The sequence below is a fragment of the Castor canadensis genome, chromosome 9 (assembly GCF_047511655.1).
Source record: "Castor canadensis chromosome 9, mCasCan1.hap1v2, whole genome shotgun sequence".
NCBI classification, from domain to species: domain Eukaryota; kingdom Metazoa; phylum Chordata; class Mammalia; order Rodentia; family Castoridae; genus Castor; species Castor canadensis.
The window spans coordinates 82,269,515-82,294,955 of NC_133394.1; the positions used below are offsets into that span (position 1 = coordinate 82,269,515).

General features: G+C 35.2%; 1 protein-coding gene across 14 annotated transcripts in view; it reads right to left on the minus strand.

Moving 5' to 3' along the window:
- Ptpn13 (protein tyrosine phosphatase non-receptor type 13) overlaps positions 1 to 25,441 on the minus strand; it is a 198,664-nt gene that overhangs the window by 73,094 nt on the left and 100,129 nt on the right. For all 14 annotated transcript variants that reach the window (XM_074041824.1, XM_074041827.1, XM_074041825.1 and 11 more), the window contains 9 exons: positions 20,110 to 20,205; positions 19,533 to 19,626; positions 15,288 to 15,510; positions 9,384 to 9,458; positions 9,086 to 9,260; positions 5,102 to 5,255; positions 4,104 to 4,242; positions 3,252 to 3,404; positions 1,026 to 1,208 (listed from right to left, as the gene is read on the minus strand). In XM_074041824.1, the coding sequence (XP_073897925.1) occupies positions 1,026 to 1,208; positions 3,252 to 3,404; positions 4,104 to 4,242; positions 5,102 to 5,255; positions 9,086 to 9,260; positions 9,384 to 9,458; positions 15,288 to 15,510; positions 19,533 to 19,626; positions 20,110 to 20,205 (1,292 nt within the window). The remainder of the gene's footprint in view (positions 1 to 1,025; positions 1,209 to 3,251; positions 3,405 to 4,103; positions 4,243 to 5,101; positions 5,256 to 9,085; positions 9,261 to 9,383; positions 9,459 to 15,287; positions 15,511 to 19,532; positions 19,627 to 20,109; positions 20,206 to 25,441) is intronic.

Consider the following 25,441-nt stretch of genomic DNA (forward strand, 5'->3'; position numbering starts at 1 on the left):
AACTTGTCCATATTGGATTTGTACTTAATTCAAGAATTCCTTCTGATAGTTGTGCTGCCAGAATTTGTACTGTGGGAAGTTAAATTAAATCCAGGTAATTTCCTGGTGTTGAAAGTTGTGGGAAGATGAGATTGATCTGGACTTTCCTGAGAGAAGAAATTATTACCTGGTTATGTTAGTGGTACCTCTGGGTCTCACACAAACCAACCAACTAACCATTAGGCCTAGAACTGATCTCAAAAGTCCCTAGGGTGAACATTATCCAGAGTCTATTATGACCTTGATATTGTCATAAATATTATTGTTGAGAACATATTTCAACCAAGTATGAATTAAAGATATCAGTAATCCCTGAATATCATTAGGAAAATAAATACTTGACATATTTGTTTTTCACATCTGGGATTTGCCAATGGCACTTCAACATTCAGATACTCTTATGTGCAAAAATCAAAATATGTGTTTAGAGCTGACTCTCTTCCATAAACATATTATTTTCTTAAAGTCACTTTTCTAACTTTATCTCCATAGAAAGCATACACTGTAAACCTAAAACTATAGGTAGTGATGGGACTAATTTATAAAACCCAGGAAATCTTTGGACTTTTGAGGTTCACAATAGTTGCTATGAGTGATCCTTTCTTGAGGTACATAAGTTTTATTGGGATTAAAATACTTACCTACTTTAAAAAGATTAGAGGAATTTTTCTATGTGAAAAGTTCCAACCCTAGAATATATTTGACTTAATAGAGAATTTAACATGGTTGTAATTTAACTCAAGTTTACTGAGCATATAACTAGCCAGGAATATATCATTCACATTGAAAAATCATCTACTGAGAAATCCAAAAACAAAATCTCAAAAACACCTCCTATAACTGAGGAAGAGTTAAATAGTATTAAGACACATTAGCCTTACTGAATGGTATATTCTAAAGTTTATATAAGGAACGTCACTATTTTTCATTAGAAACTGATAATACCCTTTCAAAAATATGATGAAGAGAGGTTAAAATGGACATACAGAAAAAGCAATCTTCTTTGTTTCCCTCCATGGAAAGCGAAGGACCAATGTGCGAACTCCATTGTGAACTTCAAACACAAGGACACCTTTAGAACAGACTCCAAGCAATATTCCTGTTTGTGACTTTTTCTCAGGGTGCACGCGGTGAAAATGAACTCCATATTCTGTCAGTCTTTGGCAGACCTGTTGGAACAATACTTTACCATAACAGGGCTGTTTGACAGGTAGTGACATAAGTTATAAAAGTTGTGCTTGCATGAATGTAGTTTAATGGGGAAAGGGTAGTCCTTTTCACAAATGTTGCTGGAACATTTTGAATTCACATGCCAAAAAATTAATCTCAATACTTTGTTCACATGATACATGAAAGATAAACCAAAATGGAGGCAAGAGCTAAATATGCAAAACTTTGAAAATCTCCGCAACCTTAGGTTAGGCAAAGATTTCTTAGATGGGACATGAAGAACATGAGACACAGAAGAAAAAATTGGTAAATTAAAATTTCATTGGGTTTAATCCCCAATACTAAAAAAACCCAACAATTCACTTTAATAACATTAAAAACTTGCTTATCAAGAGTCAATGTTAAAATGTAAAGGCAAACACAGACTGAGAATAATACATGCAAAATGTATTATCTGAAAAAGGAATTGTACTTCTCATGTATAAAGAAATAGGCATGGTGGCCCATTTCTGTACTCTTAGCTACTCAGGAGGCAGACTGGGAGGAGGTAAGCCTGGGTAAAAACTTAGCAAAACACCATTTAACAAAAAAAGCTGGCTGTGGTAGCATGTGCCTATCATCCCAGCTACAAAGGAGGCATAGGTAGGAGGATTGTGGACCAAGCCAGCTGGGGCAAAAAGAAAAAGAAAAAAAAAACCAAACCAAAACTAAACAAAAACTGGGAGACCCTACCTGAAATAACTAAAGCAGAATAAAGAGATACAATCAGATGGAAATAAAATGGGCAAAAAGTTTAACTAATGAATGGCAAACGAAACTGAAAAAATGCTCAGTATAACTAGTAATTAGGGAAATACAAATATCTCTAATGTAATTCTCTATAATTTCCCTGAAATGATATACCACTATTCACCTACTGCAAAGGCTAAAGTGAAAAAGACTGAAAATACAAAGCACTGTGGAGGATATGCAACAACTGGAATCTCACACACTGCTGGTAGGAAGACAGCAAAATTGTACAACCACTTTGGAAAACAGTTTGGTAGTTTCATAGAAAGTTAAACATATGCTTACCATAGGCCCCAGCAATCCTTTTGTTGGTATTTGTTCAAGAGAAATAAAAATTATGTTTACACAAAAATGTGTATTAGAATGCTTATGGCACTTTATAGCTATCAACTAATGAACGAATAAACAAAATTATAAATCTGCATAAAGGAAAACTACTCAGCAATAATAATAATAATAATAATAATAAAGTACTGATATATACTACACAATGGATGAATCTCAAAAGTGTTATTCTAAATGAAAAAAACCTGGGTTGGGATGTAGCTCAGTGGTAGAGCGCTTACCTAGCATGTGAGAGGTCCTGGGTTTGCTTCCCGGTACACACACACACACAGAAACAGACAGAAAAGCCAGACCTAAGAAATACTGTAAGATTTTTTTTTTGTGTATTAAATTCTAGAAAAGAAAAATCTACGGGAATAGCAGATTATAGTTGCTGAGGGGTAGGGATGGGAGTAGTAGATTGCGTGCAGAGGGACAAAGGGAACTTTTTTGTGAGGTGGAAAATGACTGTATCAGTGCTTGGAAAACTTTTTTTTTCTTTTTTTTGTAGAGGGCCAGATAGTAAATATTTTAGGCTTTGTGAGTCATAAGATCTCTGCTGTTGTACTATAAAAAAAAGTACAGACAATATAGAAACAAATGAGTGTGTTTCACTCATTTGAGTTCCAGTAAAACTTTATTTACTAAACAAGCAGGTCATAGTTTGTTAATCCTTGTTCTTTCTCATGATTGCAGTGGTGGTTCCCAAATTGTATATATTTTTTAAACTTATTGAATTTAACACTTATAAGTAGCAAATTTTATTGTATGTAAATTATACCTCAATAAAGTAGAAGTCAAGTTAGGAATAAATGATGTTAGTGCAAAGTATCAGTTATTGGCCCCCAAACTTTTAGCTATGTATCCTCCAACACTTGCTTATTTTGAAAAAGTTACAATGTTTATCACTTGTAGTCTTGCATGCTTACCTTTAAAAATTCTAACTCTGTCTCTTTTTCAGAGGCTCCCACATAGGTATTATGCAATTTGGGTAACTCTTCTTTAATATAGGATAAATCAAGTTTCTCCATCACTCTGGCAGGCAAATAATGCTCCAGTCGAAAGTAAGACAAACCATGAATCTAGAAAGGAGAATTTTTTTTAAGTGGTTCTATTTGTTTTTTGTTAGAGTGAACCCTCTTCCTCTTATCTTAAAGTTCTTGCGTTAGCCAAGAAATACTTACATTTCTATTTCTCTCTCTTAGGAATGAGTTTTAGAGGAAATGTATTAATTAGCCTTTGTCTTTTATCCAGTGAGAATAACTGAACTGACTGGCAAGCTTCAGGAGAGTAATATTCCAGAGCCTTGTCACTTTAGCTCAGGATTAATGTTGGGAAGGATCTGCTCAGGTTGCATAATTTCTAGTCACTTTATTTCCTCTTAGATTGCTTCCATGTAGGAACATCAGGCTTTGCATATACAGAGTTCTCCATACTGTAAACTCTGCTATGCTCCCAACCCACCTTTGTGTGGATTCATGGAAGGTACAAAATTCTTTTAACCCATATTTGGCTAATAACTCCTATATTTAGTCTTTATTAGTTAGAACATGGGAGAAGGATGGGTTAGTGTTAGATATTCCTAAACTTCAAAATACAGTAATTTTAAATAGAAAAATAAATTCCATACTTTATGATTGTATATAGTCAATGTACTTGGGGAACTTGGATTTTTTGAGGCCCCAAACTGGCCTCAAAAATCTTCAGCTCTAAACATTTCAACAAGCTTTACTTCTTCATTATATTAAGATAAGAATACCAACACACACAAAAAATCCCACCTCTGGTTGATAATCTCCATACTCAGCCTGGAGAGCCAAGGATGCTAGCAATAAGGAAGTTTCATCATCACAGTGTATCCTCTCCTCCAAAATATCTTTTCGCAGCTGCAGGTAATACTGGTGACAGGTTAGATTATGTCTGAAAAGAATAAATATACACACAAATGTCTTGGATTTTGATCTTGAATCTTGGGGCGATTTTTATTCTAGGCATAGAAACTTAGCTTCCAAAATGGTTTATTGTTCAGCTTGTTATTAAGCCTTTAAAAGGCACATGAATTTAAGAAATATCAAAGTCTTCCTTTATCTTTAGGGGATAACACTCCATGAGCTCCAGTGGATGCCGGAAATCATGTATAGTGCCAGAATCTACATATACTATGTTTTTTTTTTTCATATATACCTATGATAAAATTTAACTTATAATTTAGGCACAGTGAGAGATTAGCTACAATTTACCATGAATCTTAGCAACCTTAGCATATGATTTTCTTATGCTAAGGTTTGACTTTGACTTTTTCACTTAAAAGAAGCACTTTACAGCTTCCCTTTAACATATCGGAATTTCCAGTATCACTACTCTTATGCTTTGGGACCATTATTAAATAAGAATTACTTGAACACAAGCACTGCAATATCATGGCAGCCGACATGATGACCAACACAGCTACTGTGACTAACAGGCAGTAGTGTATACAGTAGAGTTACATAGGACAAAGACACAATTCATGTCCTGGGCAGGATGAAGCAGGATGACAAGTGAGTGCATGCAATTGAAAAGAGATGAATTATTTGTTTCTAGAATTTTCCAGTGCATATTTTCTGACCACAGGCAACTGAAACTGTGGAAATATAATGATGGATAAAGAGGGACAAATGCATTTATTTTACTATAAAGAAGAAATTATCATTGATTAGAATCAAATCAGTTTTAGCAGGCTTTAGGGTCAAAAGAACAGGAGCTAAGAAGAGCAAAAGAGAAACTTTTGTGTACTCACTGTATTAGACTAACATCATCCATGAAAAATTTAATTCGGAAAAACAAAGTAAAATTAACAGTGGCTTTGCTCTTTTTCTTTGGTTCTTCTTTCCATCCCTCTGGGGCCACTTTGGTTAATTTTAAATCAGGATCAATAAAGAAATATTCATTTTCTAAAACAGAATGAGAAAAACATCTAGATAAAGTGAAAAGTTTCCCTTTGATATTTTTTCATTTTTCTGTTCAATAGTATCAGAAGAGAATAAAGCAAGACTGTGATGAGGGATGGCAGGAAGCTCTAAGGCACTGCATATGGATGGAGTCAATATGTAGTTCAATCTTTTAAAAATGGGGGCTCTAAAGACAAACAGACCTGGATTCACTCCTGGTGGTATCATTTACCATCTGTGTGACACAGAATAAATAATCGAACTGTCTTTTTTTTTTTTTTTATTCATATGTGCATACAAGGCTTGGGTCATTTCTCCCCCCTGTCCCCACACCCCTCCTTACCACCCACTCCGCCCCCTCCCTCTCCCTCCCACCCCCCCAATACCCAGCAGAAACTATTTTGCCCTTATTTCTAATTTTGTTGTAGAGAGAGTATAAGCAATAATAGGAAGGAACAAGGGTTTTTGCTGGTTGAGATAAGGATAGCTATACAGGGCATTGACTCACATTGATTTCCTGTGCGTGGGTGTTACCTTCTAGGTTAATTCTTTTTGATCTAACCTTTTCTCTAGTACCTGTTCCCCTTTTCCTATTGGCCTCAGTTGCTTTAAGGTATCTGCTTTAGTTTCTCTGCGTTAAGGGCAACAAATGCTAGCTAGTTTTTTAGGTGTCTTACCTATCCTCACCCCTCCCTTGTGTGCTCTCGCTTTTATCATGTGCTCAAAGTCCAATCCCATTGTGTTTGCCCTTGATCTAATGTCCACATATGAGGGAGAACATATGATTTTTGATAATCGACCTGTCTTGATATCAGTTTTTCTGTCTGAAAGATCAGGATAGTGCCAGTTCCTGCTTTATATAGTTATGTAAAAATCACATGACATAATAGATATTGAACACTTGGGAAATCAAATACTGAATGCCACTACTTCAATAAATGCTAGCAATTATTATTGAGTTATTTAGCTGAACCTAGGAGGGATAAAAATCATCATTTTAATTTTATTTTTTGACACAATTTTAAACTACTATTGATTCTCTCCAAATGAAAGGATTATTTAATAAATGTGACTTGTACTGAAGTTTTAAGGAATCAGGCATATCAAGACTGACACAGGTTACTCCAGAGGCACCTGCACACCCATGTTTATTGCAGCACTATTCACAATAGCCAAGTTATGGAAACAGCCAAGATGCCCCACTACTGATGAATGGATCAAGAAAATGTGGTATCTATACACAGTGGAATTTTATGCAGCCATGAAGAAGAACGAAATGTTATCATTTGCTGGTAAATGGATGGAATTGGAGAACATCATTCTGAGTGAGGTTAGCCTGGCCCCAAAGACCAAAAATCGTATGCTCTCCCTCATTTGCGGACATTAGATCAAGGGTAAACACAACAAGGGGATTGGACTTTGAGTACATGATAAAAGCAAGAGCACACAAGGGAGGTGTGGGGATAGGTAAGACACCTAAAAAATTAGCTAGCATTTGTTGCCTTTAACGCAGAGAAACTAAAGCAGATACCTTAAAAGCAACTGAGGTCAATAGGAAAAGGGGACCAGGAACTAGAGAAAAGGTGAGATCAAAATGAATTAACCTAGAAGGTAACACCCACACACAGGAAATCAATGTGAGTCAATGCCCTGTATAGCTATCCTTATCTCAACCAGCAAAAACCCTTGTTCCTTCCTATTATTGCTTATACTCTCTTTACAACAAAATTAGAAATAAGGGCAAAATAGTTTCTGCTGGGTATTGAGGGGTGGGTGGGGAGAGGGAGGGGGTGGGGGCAGGGGGGAGAAATGACCCAAGCCTTGTATGCACATATGAATAATAAAAGGAAAAAAAAAAAAAGAAGAATTGACCTAGAAGGTAACACACACACACACACACACAGGAAATTAATGTGAGTCAACTCCCTGTATAGCTATCCTTATCTCAAGTAGCAAAAACCCTTGTTCCTTCCCATTATTGCTTATACTCTCTCTTCAACAAAATTAGAGATAAGGGCAAAATAGTTTCTGCCAGGTATTGAGGGGGTAGGGGGGAAAGGGAGGGGGCGGAGTGGGTGGTAAGGGAGGGGGTGGGGGCAGGGGAGAGAAATAACCCAAGCGTTGTATGCAGATATGAATAATAAAACAATAAAAAAAAATCAGGCATATCAAGTAGAAATTCTGATTAATTGAATATCTTTATGTAGACAGAATTACCTAATTAGTATAAAAATGAAATTAGTGAAGTAATAGAACATTACTAGGTACTAATTGCATACTTACTAGATGACTCCACAAAAATGTATTCATTTTTAAGGCACAAATATTCAACAAAATATGTAGAAGGAACTATTTCCTTTAGGAAAAACTAGATATCGGACTAGAGGTGTATCTCAAGTGGTAGAGCACCGGCCTAGTAAACATGAAGTCTGAGTTCAAACCCCAATACTGAAGAAAAAGGAGAAGGAGAAAGAGTAGACATGACCTTGCAGAGTTTCAGGATCATTTGAACCTTTGATTGTCATTTATGATCCTCTATTATCTGTACTTTTCTAAGTTACATTTTGAGAAATCTGAAATACTGAGAGTAATTAATAAATATGATTTACTAAGGAATGAAGATAAATTCCAAAGAGCTTCTTATTGCTACAGCAACTTTAATTGACAAACAGAAGAGGAATTCAGTGGATGTAAGGCTTAATAAATATGTGATATAACCATTTTTAAAAAAGACACTATGACTTTTAATATAGCAGGTGAAAATTTATAAATAAGGTCCTTCTATTTTAGAATGAAGTATGTGTGCATATACCTTACAGGTAGATATATATATATATATATCTATATATATATAGATATATATATATATACTCACACATTTTTTACATATATATGCAGCTAATATATAAAATAATATATAAAATAATATATATATAGATCTATATATAGATCTATATATATAGATCTATATATAGATCTATATATATATATAGATCTATATATATATATACTCACACATTTTTTACATATATATGCAGCTAATATATAAAATAGACCCTAAAGTGTCAAAATTAAAATCTATTTTATTTTTAATCAGTGGTGCACATCTGTAGTGTAGTGGGGAAGCTGAGGCAGGAGGATTTCATGAGACCAGGAATTTGAGACCAGCATGGGCAACACAGTAAGATATTATCTCAAAAAACAAAAACAAATCAAAACTATTTTTATATGGTGAGAGTCAAAGAAAAAATTTTCATAGTCAGATACAGAAGATGCCTAACAAACACAGCTACTAAAATAATGAATGATGCTGGTGGCTGAAGCCTGTAATCCTAGCTACCTTGGATTGGGAGGATTGCAGTTCCAGGCCAGCCTGGGCAAAAAAATTAATGAAACCACATCTTGATAGGAAAAGCTGGGCACAGTGGCACATATCTGTCATCCTAGCTCTGGTGGGAAGTTTAATATAGAAGAATCTCCATCCAGGATAGCCCAGGCAAAAAGCAAGACCCTATCTCCAAAATAACCAGGGCAAAAAGGGCTGGAGGCATGGCCTAAGTGGTAGAGCACCTATCTAGTAAGTATAAACCCTGAGTTCAAACCATGGTACCACCAAAAAAGATAAAAAAGTAATAATGAATAAAACAAACAAAACTGCCCAAAACTAAGTGAAAGAAGTTGGAACAAGTTCCTAACTCACTTCTATTTCTCAATGCTGAATTTTTCACTAAGTTAATATTTCCCCAAATGAAGTCAGATATGATAACAGATATAGGAAGTCAGCTTGTTTTTAAGTTTCTATTTTGTACTCTGAATAAAAAATATCTTGGTACCTTTTAGGGTAGCTAAAGCAAATAAATGATGCTCTACTAAGCCAATATGGGCTACAACCATATCGAACACATCTTTACATATAGTTTTAGTATCACAGGTCAGTTCCAATCGCTGTCCATTCAGAAGCATTATATTTATTTTTCTCCGATTATCCTCATTCTTCCCTTTCTTGGTCTACAAGTGAAAAAAAATTAATGGCCATTTATTAAAATAAGCATTGCAAATAATTCAACTGGCTTTTGACAACAAAACTACATAAATTATTTTCTAAGAGAGACAAACTGTTTTACTACTTACAAGAATAGACCGTGGCAAATCCAAAGATATAAATGGTTCAATTGTCATTTTCACAAACTCAGGGCCAAAGAAATTCTGCAAATCACAAAAACTGAATGAATAGTTTTTATCATTTGTTCTAGCTCTTTCCTTAAAGGGAAAATAATGCAATAATAAATAATGTATAATGTGACTATATTAGAACTAAGTGATGCAAAATAAGTATAGAAGCTTTCAATGAAGGAGTACAGTGGAATCTGCTAAGAATAGACATGGAATGTGCCTTTAAACATTGTGTATTTCCTACCAGTGATGTCATATACAATGCCTAGGTTGACACAGTTTTATTATTTTACTAGATTCCATTATTTGAACTCCAGATAGACTCAGATTTGTTAAAAAAAAAAAAAAAGTAATCAGGTTAGGGGTGGAGGGTTCAGCAGTAGAAACCATGCTTAGCATGCCTGAGGCTTTGAGGTTGATCCCCAGTACCATAAAAAATAAAAATTAATTAATGAAAGTAAAATGCCAAAAATGGGGTTATCAAGCTCAGGTGAGGACTCATTTTAATATTACTAATGTGTGAAGTAAGTGAACAGAATCTCATTGTTTTACACAGTGATATTCCATCTAAAATGAGTCACTGTTAGGGCTGGGCAAGGTAATATACGTCTGTAATCCCTGCTAAACCCAGCTCCTTGGGAGGTGGAGTGGGAGGATTGAGGTTTGAATGAAAAGTTAGTGAGACCCCATCTCAACTAATAAGCTGGGCATAATGATTCCCACCTGTGATTCCTGCTATGAGGGAGGCATAGGTAGGATTGCGGTCTGAGGCTGAAAACAGGAGATCTTATCTGAAAAACAACTAAAGCATAAAAAGTGTTGGGTGTGGCTCAAGTGGTAGAACTCCTGCCTAGCAAGCTTGAGGCCCTGAGTTCAAACCCCAGTACTGCCAAAAGAAATAAGATAAAATAAGTCATAGTTAAAGGATGTCTACTTTGTGACTACATAATATATGTCTGTTTGTAATCATGTTTCTAGAACCCTCATGGATCGGTAGAACCAACACAGTGAAAATGGCTATACTACCAAAAGCAATCTACATGTTTAATGCAATTCCCATCAGAATCCCAATGACATTCATCACACAGATTGAAAAATCTACCCTAAAGTTCATTTGGAAACACAAGAGACCATGAATAGCCAAGGCAATTCTCAGCAAAAAGAGCAATGCTGGAGGTATCACAATACCTGACTTCAAACTATATTACAAATCAATAGCAATAAAAACATCATGGTACTGGCACAAAAACAGACATGAAGTCCAGTGGAACAGAATAGAGGACCGGGATATGAAGCCACACAACTATAACCAACTTGTCTTTGACAAAGACGCTAAAAATACACAATGGAGAAAAGACAGCCTCTTCAACAAAAACTGCTGGGAAAACTGGTTAGCAGTCTGCAAAAACTGAAACTAGATCCATGTTTATCACCCTGTACTAGTATCAACTCAAAATGGATCAAGGACCTAAATATCAGACCTGAAATTCTGAAGTTAGTACAGGAAGGGGCAGGAAACACTCTGGAAGTAATAGGTATAGGCAAGGACTTCCTCAATACAACCCCAGCAGCCCAACAACTAAAAAAACGGATGGACAAATGGGACTTCATAAAATGCCCCAGTACCAACAAATGGATCAAGAAAATGTGGTATTCAAAAGTTTATTTGGAAACAAAAAAGACCATGAATAGCCAAGGCAATACTGAGCAAAAACAGCAATACTGAATGTATCACAATACCCAACTTCAAGCCATATTACAGAGCCATAGTAATAAAAACAGCATGGTTCTGGCACAAAAACAGACATGAAGACAAGTGGAACAGAATAGAGGACCCAGATATGAATCCACACAGCTATGCTCACCTAATCTTCAACAAAGGTGCCAAAAATATATGATGGAGAAAAGACAGCCTCTTCAACAAATGTTGCTGAGAAAAGTGGTATCTGCCTGCAGAAAACTGAAACTAGCCTGTCATCCTGTACTACTATCAACTCAAAATGGATCAGGGACCTTAATATCAGACCTGAAACCTTGTGGTTAGTATAGGAAAGAGCAGGAATACCCTGGAAGCAATAGGTATAGGCAGGGTAGTAGAACTCAAGTGGCTCAGCAGCTAAGAGAAAGGACGGACAAATGGGACTACATGAAATTTAAAAGCTTCCGCACTACAAAAGAAATGGCCTCTGAATTGAAGAGGCCACCCACAGAATAGGAGAAAAATATTTCCCAGCTATCCATCAGACAAGGGACTGATAACCAGAACACACAAGGAGCTCAAAAAAACTGAACTCCCCCAAAATCAATGACCCAGTAAAGAAATGGGCAATTGAACTAAACAGAACTTCTTCAAAGGAATAAGTCCAAATGGCTAAGAAACACATGAGAAAATGCTCACCATCCCTGGCCATAAAGAAAATGCAAATCAAAACCACATTAAGATTCCACCTCACTCCTGTGAGAATTGCTACCATCAAGGACACCAACAACAAATGTTGGTGAGGATGCAGGAAAAAAGGAACCCTTATACATTGCTGGTGGGAATGGAAGCTAGTACAACCACTGTGGAAAACAATATGGAGGCCTCTTAAAAAACTTAAAATAGACCTGCCATATGATCCAGCAATACCACTCCTAGGGCTACACCAGAAGGAATGTGAGTCAGGTTACAACAAAGACACCTGCACACCCATGTTTATTGTAGCATTATTTACAATAGCCCAGCTATGGGAACAGTCAAGATGCCCCACCACTGATGAATGGATTAAGAAAATGTGGTACTTTTATATGAAAACAGAACTAAAAAACCTCTTACAATTGCTTTAAGTGGGGTGGGGAGGGGGCTGAGGGGGAGAGATGATGAGGTAATGTAAATAATGTATGATACAAGACTAATCAGAATTGTTACTACGAACTCCCCCCACATAATGAATATATCCTAATAAAAAATTTATAATAAAAAAACAAAAGAAAAGAAAATGTGGTACTTATACACAATGGAGTTTTATTCAGCCAGAAAGAATGAAATTTTTTCATTTGCAAGTAAATGGATGGAACTGGAAAACATCATCTTAAGAAAAGTTAGTCAGGCTCAGAAAGCCAAAAATTGCATGTTCTCCCTCATATGCAGATTATAGACCTAAAACAAATACAGTAGTATTATTGGACATACACTAAGGGGAGACTGCCCACGGTAGGGATAGGAAGGAAACCTAAAACTTGAATGTGGTTGATGTGCTCGTTGTAGAGGAGTGATATAGGAATCTTAAACTGGCAAAGGTCACCATGAGAAGGGGACTAGGAAGTAATGAAGAGGTCTGGTAGAGATGAACCAATTTGGGTTGTAACACACATATGCATGGAAGCAACACAAAGAATCTCTCTGTATAGCTATCCTTGTCTCAAACTGGCAAAAATGCTATGTTTTTCTTATTATCTTTTATGTTTTTCTTCAACAAAATCAGAGAATAAGAGGACAGAACAGGTTCTGCTCAGAGGTAGCAAGGTGGGGAGCGGGTTGGTGGCTCAAGTAATGCATACACATGTAAGTAAATGCAAAAACAATAAAATAAAATTAAAATAAAAAACATTAAGGGTTTGTTAATAGTCAATGAACCAATAGAACATGTTTTAAATTAGACTAAAAATAGAATAAAATGAATGAAGATGATTTGCTATGGAAACAGAATCTACTAAAAGATCAACTAGGGTGTTATAACATGAACAAATAAAAGCGTGTCTGCACCAAAAGGAGAGTAGGTAAAAATTAAAATGTATATTTTTGGAAAGAATATTAATTTAGTTGTGAAATTGTTCCTCCACATAGCACTACCCCTTTACAGCCTCAAAAACAGAACTTTCTATGCTCTTCAGAGAAAAAACACAATGTAGTCCTTTAATGACTACATTAGTATTAGTTCAAATTATCTAGTCACTGATACTATAGTTTGCTGGTGAAGATATGTTTGCTTTGATATAGCTAGAAGTTGACTGCCTATAAAGGAAACATAGGTTTTCAGTGAGATAATGTGAAATAGTGGCATATGTAAAGGCACAATCTATAATTTATGAATTGCAATGAACCAAAGCTCTCTGAAACTATGGTTTAGGAAAAAAAAAGTGTGGATATGTGTGTGCTCTGTATGCTGCTCACAGGATTATCATATTGGAAGCTCACATTATTCTGTATGTCACACTGCTTATTGTCTAATTTTGACATAGGTGTTGGTTATAGTGATAAATTGTTGAAGCCTTATTGTGTTTCTTCCTGTCCAGTTTAAAATATGAGTATACTTTATTAGAATCTAAAAACTTTGAATTCGGACAGTGTCTTAGATACTGTTCCACAACTGAAAAATCAAGACAATGAAACACAAAGGTTTTTAAATTTATACATCATCACATAACAACAATCTAAGGAATAGAGTTCAAGACTTCTAATTTCTTAGTGCAGAACTAAAAAGAAAAAAAATCATTATCAATTATATCACCTTTACTAATATGTTGTTTGCTTTTGAAGAATTATTTAAAGTAAAAATGAGACACTGCCTCACCTATCAAGTTGGATGATAAAAAAGAATGATAAAACCTAGACTAGGTAAGAATACAGTGAAACACATATGATCATAAGAAGCATAAACTGTTACAAAGTTTTGAAGGACAACTTGATAATATGCTTAAATGTCTTTAAAGGTGTCTGCCTTTGAGTTGGTTTGAAAGAAGTTATCTGTAAAGATTTAACTATTGGGATGTCAATCAGAGCATTGCTTTCAACAAATTAGTAACAGCGACAATAATTAAAATAATTTTAAATGTCCAATAATTAGAAATGGGGTTAAAGATTACAGCACACAGTAAAGACACAAAATGGAGTATTTTGTAGTACTAACAGAAATCGTAAAATGTCCATGATATTTTAAAGAAAAAAAGTCCATGTTCATTTTGAGCTTATGTTCATAAGAATGTCTGTACGTTTAAAGAAAATTCCCCTAATAGAAGAATATGCACATTAAAAAACCTTCTCACAAGATATAATATGCAGACTTGTTCCTTCGTGACTTTGGTTACTGTAATGAGAGGATATGAGTTTGGAGCTAAATCAGTCATCTTTTGAGTAGAACGAGAATTACTGTCAACATTCGGAGAATGGCAAAACTGAAAGATAGAGTGCACTTGGTAAACATTCTTGAGTTTCTGAATTAACCCTGAACTCTGATATAAAATTTCTTGATATTAAAAAAAATAAATTCCCAAAAAATACTGAATAAAGACAGTTAATCTTAAGGACTGTGCATGTATTTTTACTTTTTTTTTAATCTCCAGTACCAAGGATTGAACCCATGCCTTCATGCTTGCTAGGAAAGAGATCTACCAATTGAGCTATAGCTCTATTTCTGTTGTTTGCAGTTTATTTTAGATAGTGTCTTGCGAACTTTGCCAAGCCTGGCCTCAAACTTGCAATGGCCCTGCCTCTGCCTCCCAAGTAGCTGTAATTACAGATGTGAGCCACCATGTCTGGTTTATTTTGACTTTAAAATTTTTCTTTTGAGATGGGGTTTTGCTGTGTTGCCCAGGCTGTCTGTCAACTCCTGGGCAATCTTTCTGCCTCAGCCTCCTGAGTAGCTGGGACTACAGGCACATGTTACCATACCTGGCTGTATACACTTTTAAAACATACAGTTAAGATATTCTACATCTACCTAATGCTATGTTAAAAGGTGAAATAATGAAAACAGCTAAATATTTATTTCAGTATCAACCATAAGATAGTCCCAATGGAAACTAATAGAGAATTTTTATTTCATTTATGCAACTTGTTTTAAAAATACTCTACCTAATAGTAGTAACTGAGAATCAACTTACCCTCAGTTTTCTCTGGGTCATGGCTGTTTCTAGGGCAATTTCTCTTAATGGATCCCTTGTGATATCAAGCATGGAAGCCTTGATAGTGTCTCCTGGATACAGGCTCAGCCGGGACTGTCGAAGGGCCATTCTGGCTTGCAGCTGCATCATTTCCTCTTCTTGCCGTTTTAGCATGATCTCTTGATTAATCATGTTGCCTTCAAGGGGTGTTTCATATTGTTTACTACATTGAAAAGAGGAGAGAGGTAAGCTCTGGAAAGAAAACAACTGTTTTAAGGCTAATGAAGACAACTCTGTGTTAAGTAAAATAACAAGGATTTAAACAAATTTTATTTTTTATCTTAGAAGAATGGTAGAAATATGGGGAGAGAGGGTAAAGGAGAATGATGGAGGGGGTGACTGTAACTAAGATATATTGTAAGCACTGTTGTAAATGTCACAATATACCCCCAGTTTAACAATAATGTGACAATAAAATTTTTTAAAATTAAAAAAAATAGGGGGCAGGGGAAAGGGGGGAGTAATGACCCCATCATTGTATGCACATATAATAAAGGAGATTAAAAAAATTAAAAAAAATAAAGCAGAATGGTAGCATCTCATGGTACAGCATGATATATGTGATGTGTATAATTACTACCTCATATATTAGACACATATTGCTATAGGTATTTATCTTTCTAAATCCTCTGAAATTTGCTGAGAGATAGGGATGATCAGAGAATCTTATTCTAATATTTGGTCTTTGATCCTGGTTCCTCTCACACCTCCTAAAAATCTTGTAATTTCCTGGATGACAGGCCTGTTTTTGTTTTTTTTCTTCCTGACACAGAGCTTTTAAATTCCTCTATACAATAGGAGTTTCTTTTGTTTTAATTAAGAAATCCTTGGTGGGACCTTAGATAATTTCTGTTAGGGGAAGACCCAGAAAAACCAAGTCTTAATTAGAAGCCTAGAGCTTTCAGCTCTGACCCCACCAATCCCTTGGAAAGGAAAAGGGGCTGGAGACTGAGTTCAAAATTGGTCATGCCTATGTAGCCAAACCTCTGTAAGAGCCCCTTGCAAATTATCAGATCTGAGGAGGGGACTGTGAGAACTAATTAGCATCTGCAGTGGGACTGAGTCCTTAACTTGTGGGAATTTGATGCTAACTCTATACATTTATTTGCCAAATTAAATTGTGGGACGTTCAGTGTCTAGAGACTTGGAGAACTGGTTGTTGATGTGAACAACCCCCTTCCCTGTATGGCTGATGTCAGAAATGTTCTATGGATAGTAACAGATCCTAGTACACAGCAGCATTCAGTTATTCATTTATGTATTGTATAATGATGTTCTTTGGGGTAGACCTAAATCCTTCACCTCCTCTCTGACCATTTTCAGCATCTTCTGAGGACTGTTTCCCCTGTGGTTCTCACAGATAGTGGGCTGTTTTGTTCTTACAGGCCTGTACCATTGAGCTTAGAGGTGGAAAGAGATTCTCCTTAATTCTTATTTCAGCTTCCAGACCAGTGTTGAACCCCCAGTTCTCCTCAGTTACATAGGATAAAATAATATCTGCTATTCTACTTTGTTGTAGATATTTATTATCCTATCAGTCACTCTCTCTTATTAAAGATTCAAGTACCTGACTCAGTGTTTTTTTTTTTCCTCCATCACTACTTCTGTCATCATTTGTGTGCTGATACATAGATTCAGAATATGTGTATCATCTATGTGTGCTGATACATAGATTCAGAAGTCTCCCAATACTCTGGCCTCCTCTTTATCTCATCCCAAAACTTATTCCCATCTGGTCATGCTGGCATTAACAATACCCATCTCACCTCTAAATTTTCCTATTTCTCTTCTCCCATACTCAATATAATCTCATTTTTTCTAACTCACTCTTTCTAATACCCTCTTTCAAATAATTCACGAACTGTACTAATAATTTTAATTCATGGACCCTACCATTTTCTTTCTGGCTATTCTTCTCTTGCCATATGTTGCCTGGATCCTAAGGTTCATCATTAAAATTATTCCTTTGCATACAACCTCAGTGCACACAAAACTGCAAAACCCGGTTGACTGATCTCACTGGGCCCTCAGCACTGCCTGGTGACTCATTTTTCCTAGAGAACTATTTAAGGTCTTCCTCTTCTTGCCAAAGCTCCAATAATACTCTCTCCTTCCACTCTCAACTGATGAATTTTCCTTGCTTTTTTTCATTAAAATAAAAATATGTGGGTGTTTTATTGGATGTTAATATACAGTTAGCCTAATATTTCTAAAACCAAATTCTTAATGCTTTTTCCTGTCTGTATCTCAATCATTTACTAGTTGCTTAGGATACAACTTGGAGTCATTCGTGTTTTCTCTTTCTTACAAATAACGCATCTAACTGAGCAGCATTCCTCAAAGCACAACCTAGAAGATAAGCATATCGGACTTTTCTCCATCAGTGACAGTCAAGTCTGTACTGTCCACTCTAAATAGAGTAACTGTCTCCTGACTGGTCTCCTTCAAAGAACAAACTGGGTAATACCATTTTTATGTAAATTAGACTTTGGCTCTCATGTTTTTAATCACCCAAAGGCTTCTCATTTCACTTAGAATAAGATCTTAAGTACTTACTTTAGCCTCTGTGGCCTGCCCTGCTTTGAGTCCTGGTTATGTGATTATTATCCCTGCTGTAGCCACACTACCCTTTTTGCTATTCCTCCAACAAGCAACATATCTTCTATACCTTAGCATCTCTGTACTTGCTTTTCCTGCTGACATCTGCATGGATCACTCCCTTCCTTTAATCTGTTTTCTATTTAAACTCACCCCTTCAGAGAGACCTTCTCTGATCATACTACCTACAGAAAATAGAATTCAGAAATCACATCTGTATACTCCCTATTCCATTAGCCTATGTTACTTTTTACCAAACAACTATGTTGACTACATTACTTCTTTTTTTTTGGTAGTTTATTGTGTCGCATTTTTAGAAAGTCACTTGAAGGAGTTTTTCTATGTTGTTTTTAACTCTGTCCCTAGTACCTAAAAGTATTTAGAATGTTGTGGGTGCTCAGTGACTTTTTGTTAAGTGAATGACTAAATATAACCTAATGGCTCACCACTGCTTGAGGTAAAGGATGATAAGAACTTGAATCCATACATTTTAACTTACATGTGGTATTTTCATCAATAGGTTAGCTTTCGTGCTCAAATTATTTTCAATCAGATCTACTCACAGATAGCAAAAATGATATTTCTTCTCTTCCAATACAATATCTGACAGAAGTTTCTATAAGGACCGAAATGTTTGAGAAGCAAAACCAAAAACAAGCCCCCCGCAAAAACCCAGAAAAATCGTCTGTATCACTGAAGAATGGATAAATAGGTTGTTTGAAGTTAGAAAAAAATGGTCATCTCAACAAGTTGACAGGCTCAGAAGCAGTGGGAATATGCCATGTATAATGTGTACTTCAAAAGTTAACAAAGAAAAAGGGCTTAGAGATGCTCTTTGGAAAGTTTTGAATATCCTTTTTGGTCAATGAAAGAAACTTTTGAATAAATAGCTCAGAATCCAAAAGTTATGCATTCTTCTGCATCTGACTCATAATTTCCTGTTAATCTCTGTGCTCACCCCCAACCCATGAAAGAAATCAACAGCACTATGTGGATTTGTTTGGCCATTTCATTCTAGCTAAAGGGAATGGGAATTTTTTTTTAAATAAGCATGCAACATTTATAAATATAGTACTGTTCATAGGATCTCACAAATATTTGACCTAAAGAACAAAACAGGAACTCCTGATGGTGTGCTAGCATGTTGAAGATATTATCAGAAAACTGTCCACATTTAGGAAAGTTTGCACTTGCTTGAGGAATTCAGACTATTTTAGTTAATGAGCATTTCTGTGGGCAGGAAATAAATGAAACAAGTTAAAAGAAGTAGGGTTTCACATACACACACCAAACAATTATTTGTCTTAAAAATATTTTTCTCATTGAGCAAAATGTTTCTTCATGTGAAATACTGGGGCTCAAACCCAGGCCTCATGCATGCTAGGCAAAAACTCAACCACTGAGCTACATCCCCAGCCCAATTTTTGAGAACTTAAAAGAGAAGGGAAGCCAAGAGAAAGAGAAGAGAAAAGTAAAGTGAAAAAGAAAGAATAATAATAAAAAAATTCTAATAAAAAACAAAACAAGATTTAAAAACCGACACCTTTCACTAAAAATCTATTATTAATACGTTTTCATTGGCCATACCTTGGTCTCTGAAGCTGGCCCTGACTTGGGGTTTCATCTACTCCTGGGAGACCACTGCTGGATTCAAACCTCTTTGAAGCTTCACTTCTTCTCACTGATTGTGAATAAAAAAAGGAATAATGGCACAGGTGAGAAAAATATGAAAGCAATCTTATCTAAAACTCAAGCATTTCACAGACAAAGAAGATAATTTATACAAATCATAATCACACAACCAAATTAATAATATAATGTTATTAAACTCTTTTGAGGGAAGTCATGTCGTTTTTAAAGACAATGACTTCCTCCCATAGGATGAAAATGACTATATCCCTGTTTGATGAAACTGGTATTAAGCTCCTGTAATGTTATTAACATGAGCAAATAGAAGCATTTTATAATTTTAAAACTTTTTTTTGGCAACTTTTTTTTGGCACTATTGTGGTTTGAACTCACAGCCTCACACTTACTAGGCAGGTGCTCTACCACTTGAGCCATATCCCCAGCTCTTGACAACTTTTATTTCAACACTACTGACAAAGAATAATCATGATTTCCTAAAAACATTAAACACTTTGCTTATTTTGATACCTCTTACCTTGTCTGAAATCTGATTCAGAAGAAATAACAGATGGGCTTTCACTGGAAACACTAAAGATATCACTGTGGTAAGTTTTGTATCTTCGAACTGGTTCTACAGGGATTAAAACAAAAACATTAGAAAGTAAATTTATGAACTGTTCTACTCAAATATGTTTAATCTTGTGGGATCAGTACATGTTATGCCTTGCATTAAACTTAACAACTGCTGGACTATTTTTAAATAATGAGGTTGTATAGGCTTGCTCCTCTCATATCACAGTTCACACTGAAAATCAGATCATAACACTGCATTTCTCAAATTCTTTCAAACAAGAATCCTTCAAGATCTAGTCTAAAACTCCTGAGCTTGGTATTCAAGGCCTTTCATAATCTAGTCCTCATCTACATTTATAGCAGCAGCTTTTCATGCTTTGAAGCTACAGATTCATTTGTGAGAATCTGGTCAAAAGTGTAGGCCTCTCTCCAACCCCCCCAAACTAATATATACACAAAAATTTAAATAGAAATTAAAAGCTACATTCAGGTAAAAACCTAATCACTGCTCATTTCCTCAAATTCCACACTCACATTACTCAATTAGCAGATAACCACAGCATATAAACTTTTAGATTCCTTCTTAGAAGAAACTTGCTCTATCACAAATGCTGCTACCTTTCTGTATCTGAATGCCTTCTCCTTTTCCTTTGAGAAACCTCATCTTCTCTTTAAAAGTCTTTATAAACAACTAATGGTTGAGTTAGACGTTGCTTCTCTCACTTTCATATATTCTTATGGTTACTTAACTAATTGCAAGTGTTCCACTACCTAGTAGTTCTTGCTCTTTTTAGATCAACCTCTACCTCTAGTATATAGCACATTCCTGGTAAACAGCAAGCACAAAATATTTTCAGAATGAATAAATGAATACAAGGATTCCATAAAGGAAACAGATGACCACCAAGAGAACATTTTCCACTGTACAAACAGGCCAGAAACCAAACCAGAGAGGGTCAAAGAATGCTAGATGGTAAGAAACTGAGAAAATGAGTTTACATTATTCTTTTAAGAAGTTTGAGGGTTTGGTAAAAGAAAGATAAAAACAGAGAGTACTGGTGTCTTTTTTGACATAGCGTAATGTCTGTGCATGAGTTCAGGTACTTGATAGTAAATCTTTTTTGAAGTTGCAAATAGTAGTGGGAAAAACTGAAAAAAAAATGTGCTGAAGGAATCAGGAGATGGAAAAAAAAAAAAAAAAGACACATGGGATGGTTAGACATGCCAAGAGGAGGACCTGTTTCTTCTTAAAAGAAATGATGGACAAGGAAAAAGCCTGGTAATAAAAAGTGAATCATTTCCTGGGAGGCTGTTTGGCAAGAGGCTTGAGAGCTGCAAAGAAATTATGTTGTGAAGAATGTGATAAGGGTCAGCAAAAAACACATGAACTCTTTCATTTGGCCACAAGGATTTATGTAGGCTAGAATGCATGAACTTCAGCAGAGCTGATCAGAATTGTTTTGTGGCCTTTTCCTGCACTGGAGAAAGTAGTCCATGGGACTATCTAGAACCAAGGAGAGGCACAGGCTGTATTGCAGCAGATAATCCAAGCACAAGAGGGATTCTCTTTCAGTAGTCTGCAAACTTGAGGGTAGTGACTTCACACAATGACTTCACAGCTTTGGTAGAAGGTGTTCAACAGAGATTGTTAAGAAAAATAAGTTAATGAATAAATGAAATAGTAAAATGGCACTATGAGAACTAGGCTTGTGGTACTAGGATGAGAATGAAGAATGATGGGCTAGGGGAATTGAGAGTTCATGCTGAGACAAAGCTTTTTTATTTTTTGAAGTACTGGGGCTTGAACTCAGAGCCTTCACCTTGAGCCACTCCACCAGCCCAATTTTTTGTGATAGGGTCTCGTGAACTATTTGCCCAGGCTGGCTTCGAACCGTGATCCTCCTGATCTCTGCCACCTGAGTAGCTAGGATTACAGGTGTAAGCCTCCAGCACCCAGCTGAGACAAAGCTTTAAGTAAATGGGAGAAGTAGAGAGGTAGATGACTAGTCATGGACTTATTGAAAAGAAAGTTGTGCATTGCTCCGAGGATAATACTTACCCAGAAAATAAGGCATAATACAGACTGGTACTTTGTCCAGTTTTGTGTATAGTGAACATAAATATCAAGTAATACTATAATTAATCAAAAGTTTTAGATTTGAAAATCAAAGTACCTTACCAGTATTCTCTAAATGACTGCATTCTACCACAGAGAAGTCTCATTATAAAATAATTTTTCAAATTCTCTGGTTTAATATGAATGTGATTTGAAAGGATTGTGGAGGAGTGAAAACAATAGTTTCATCTAATACCAGCTTATATTTAATAACACAGGAAAAAAATGTTGTTTTTCAAGGGATACCAAAGTACTTTTATTGTTACAAAACTTTTATGCTAATGTTTTGTGTGGCTTTCTAGAGAAAATATAACCAAATTAACAAACCTAGAGTTGCAGCCTACAGGATGGTAAAAACAAACCAAAGATAAGACCAAAACCTAAAAAGGTCATGTGGTTTTAATATTGTGCAAAGAAAAGTAGGAAGCCACAATAAACCTATTCAATAAACTGAACAAGAGAACTTTCAGTTACTTGGATGTTATGCCTTGCAATAACAATTTCACACACTATCTTAAGCAATAAATGAATTTTCTGTTTCATAACTATTTCTTCTGTAAAATGGGCATAAGATCACAAGTAAATTTTAATCTGAATTTTGGTTCATTGGTGCTACTTTATAATACTTCTTATATTGTTTTATGTGTCCATTATTTCCTTTCTCTTACAAGTGTATGTTTTGTCTTCTTTTTCTTCAACTTACTGATGCTAGCAAACTTTCTTCAATCTCTGAGTTCCTTCGGTAAGACAAATAAATGCAACTTTGATAAACCCTCTTAAAAACTTAGCAATGAATTCATCATCTTCCCTTGATGAACTCTTGGTCTGTAAATGTCCTCAGTACCACACCTGGGAGGTGGGAGGTATTCATTATGAAGCATACAGTTTTATATAATAGAGGATTATCACTCTAGCAACACAAAATAGATGATTAGTTTTGCCTGTTATGGGTAGGAAGATTTTTTTTTTCTTCTTCTAAGATTAGGGAAGGGGTAGAAGTATCTGTATCTTCTTTGTAAGCTTCTTGTATTCTACAGTGTATTTTAAAAATTGTTGTTAGCCATGATTCTTTTATGTAATGGCATGATGGACATAACCAGATTAAAATTCCTGTCAAATATTTACTACTTAGCCACGCTTATAAGAAGGTTTTAGTCAGATTTAAAGTTCTAAGCCAAAATTTACCACATTGTCATGCTTACAAAATTATCCTTTGGAAGTGTGGGTTATCCATTTCTAAATTGAATGGTGAATTTAACTTGTTCAGGAATTATAAAAAATTATATGTGCTTTACCAAGAGCATCTTGCATTGGTAAACATGGAGAAGCCACATTTTCCATTCTTATAGATCATTTGGACAGGAACATTTCTTGGCTCTTTGAGATAACCTATATATATGTATAGAGGTTTCTAATAGGCACCAATCAGACAGATGTCATTTTCTTCCTCTTAAACATGTCATATTTATGGTATGCAGTAGAAAAATAATACCTGATTTTCAATGTAGTAACCTTTCTTTTGGAGTATCCAGGACAACAAATTTTTAAACTATATTTGAATGTATAGCCCTAACACTTTGGATTTGATCCAGATCCCAGAAATGTGGTATTAAATGAATTATTTAGCAAAACAACAAAACCACAGCCTGATTATTATGAAAACTTCCAAACAGACACAAAAACAAATAGTATCATAAATCTTTAGGTACCCATTTCCCATTATAAACAAAACTCTGTGATTTATTATTTTAGCTGGAAAGTAATAAGCTACTTTTAAAACCAAAGGATGATTCTCCGTATTTAAAGAATATTATAAACTTTTCCAAATGCTAAAATTTTTGAGTCATGTGCAGTAGACCAAATACACATTTTTAAAAAATGTACATGTACCTTAAATGCAATGTTATAACTATAGTAGGAAAAATTTGAGCTTTCACTATACAATTGCAGAATATATTTGCCTTTTGTGGTATAAAATCAGCCTCAATATCTGATTTTTTGGTTTACAACTTTCATTTTTCCTCTAACAAATATCTAGGCAAGTGCTCTACTACTTCAGCCACTCCTCCACCTTCCACCTAACAAATATCTAAATGAAATTTAAAATGAAAAAATTGATGTACTAGGATTGACGGGTCCATTTAGAGTTGTGATTATTCTTCATTCATTAGAAAATTTCCTTCTTTCTGACTTCCTATGAGTATTTAATTTTCAAATATAGAGAATGAAGTTTTAGGAAAGAATCACAGTGTTAGAAATAGTAATGAGTGAGAAAGAAAATGGGAGGCTAAAACCAGCTCAGTCATATGTCATCTAAAAAGAAGCACCAAATTGGGAGTGTGAATGTATGTATATAAACGAAACATATATAAATATATTCTCTCCAAAAAGTGTTTTATAGAATAGTAATGAGAGAATGAAAACAATAGGAACTAAGATTTGGATAGGTGCTGGTAGACACTGTGTAGTAATACATATGGTAATTTGAAAATTGAAGAGATTCTTTAATTTCTAGAACTGTTTTGTCATAATTAAGGACATACTTTTTGCCAGGATATAGGGTATACAAACCTGACAAATATTTTATTGCCTTTTAATTATAACCTCATTTGCTGAAAAAAACTCACACCAACTCTTCTATCTTATTGACCATTTATACAGCAATAATGAAAAGCAGTTTTTCAGGACACTGGGTTTTTTCATAAGTTCTATACAACTAAATTCACACAGTTTCCACTACCACACAACACAGCACTTTAAACATATATATTGTGGCATATGATCATCAACACCATAGTTTAAACATTTAAAGTTTAGGGTATTAGACTCCGATTATGAAGATTTGCATAAGATTCTGGGCTTACATAAAACAATTTTTGCTTATAACTTTTGCAATAAAATGAATCCAAACCAGCACAAACTGTAATCTAAAAACATCCTTTACAAACGACACATATTCAAGCTCAGACAAGTAATATGAGCAAAGTGGGACTCAGCCAACTGCAACAACAGGAGTCAAATAACCACATTTAGCTTGGCATTTCTTTACCTTCAATACGTGACTCAAATGATAGTATGAGTTTTAGAGAGAACTGAAGTGCTTTTGTAGCTCAGAATCATATAACATTTTAAAGCTTTTAAAGGATTTAAGCCCTAATAAATAAAATTCTTCTATTTT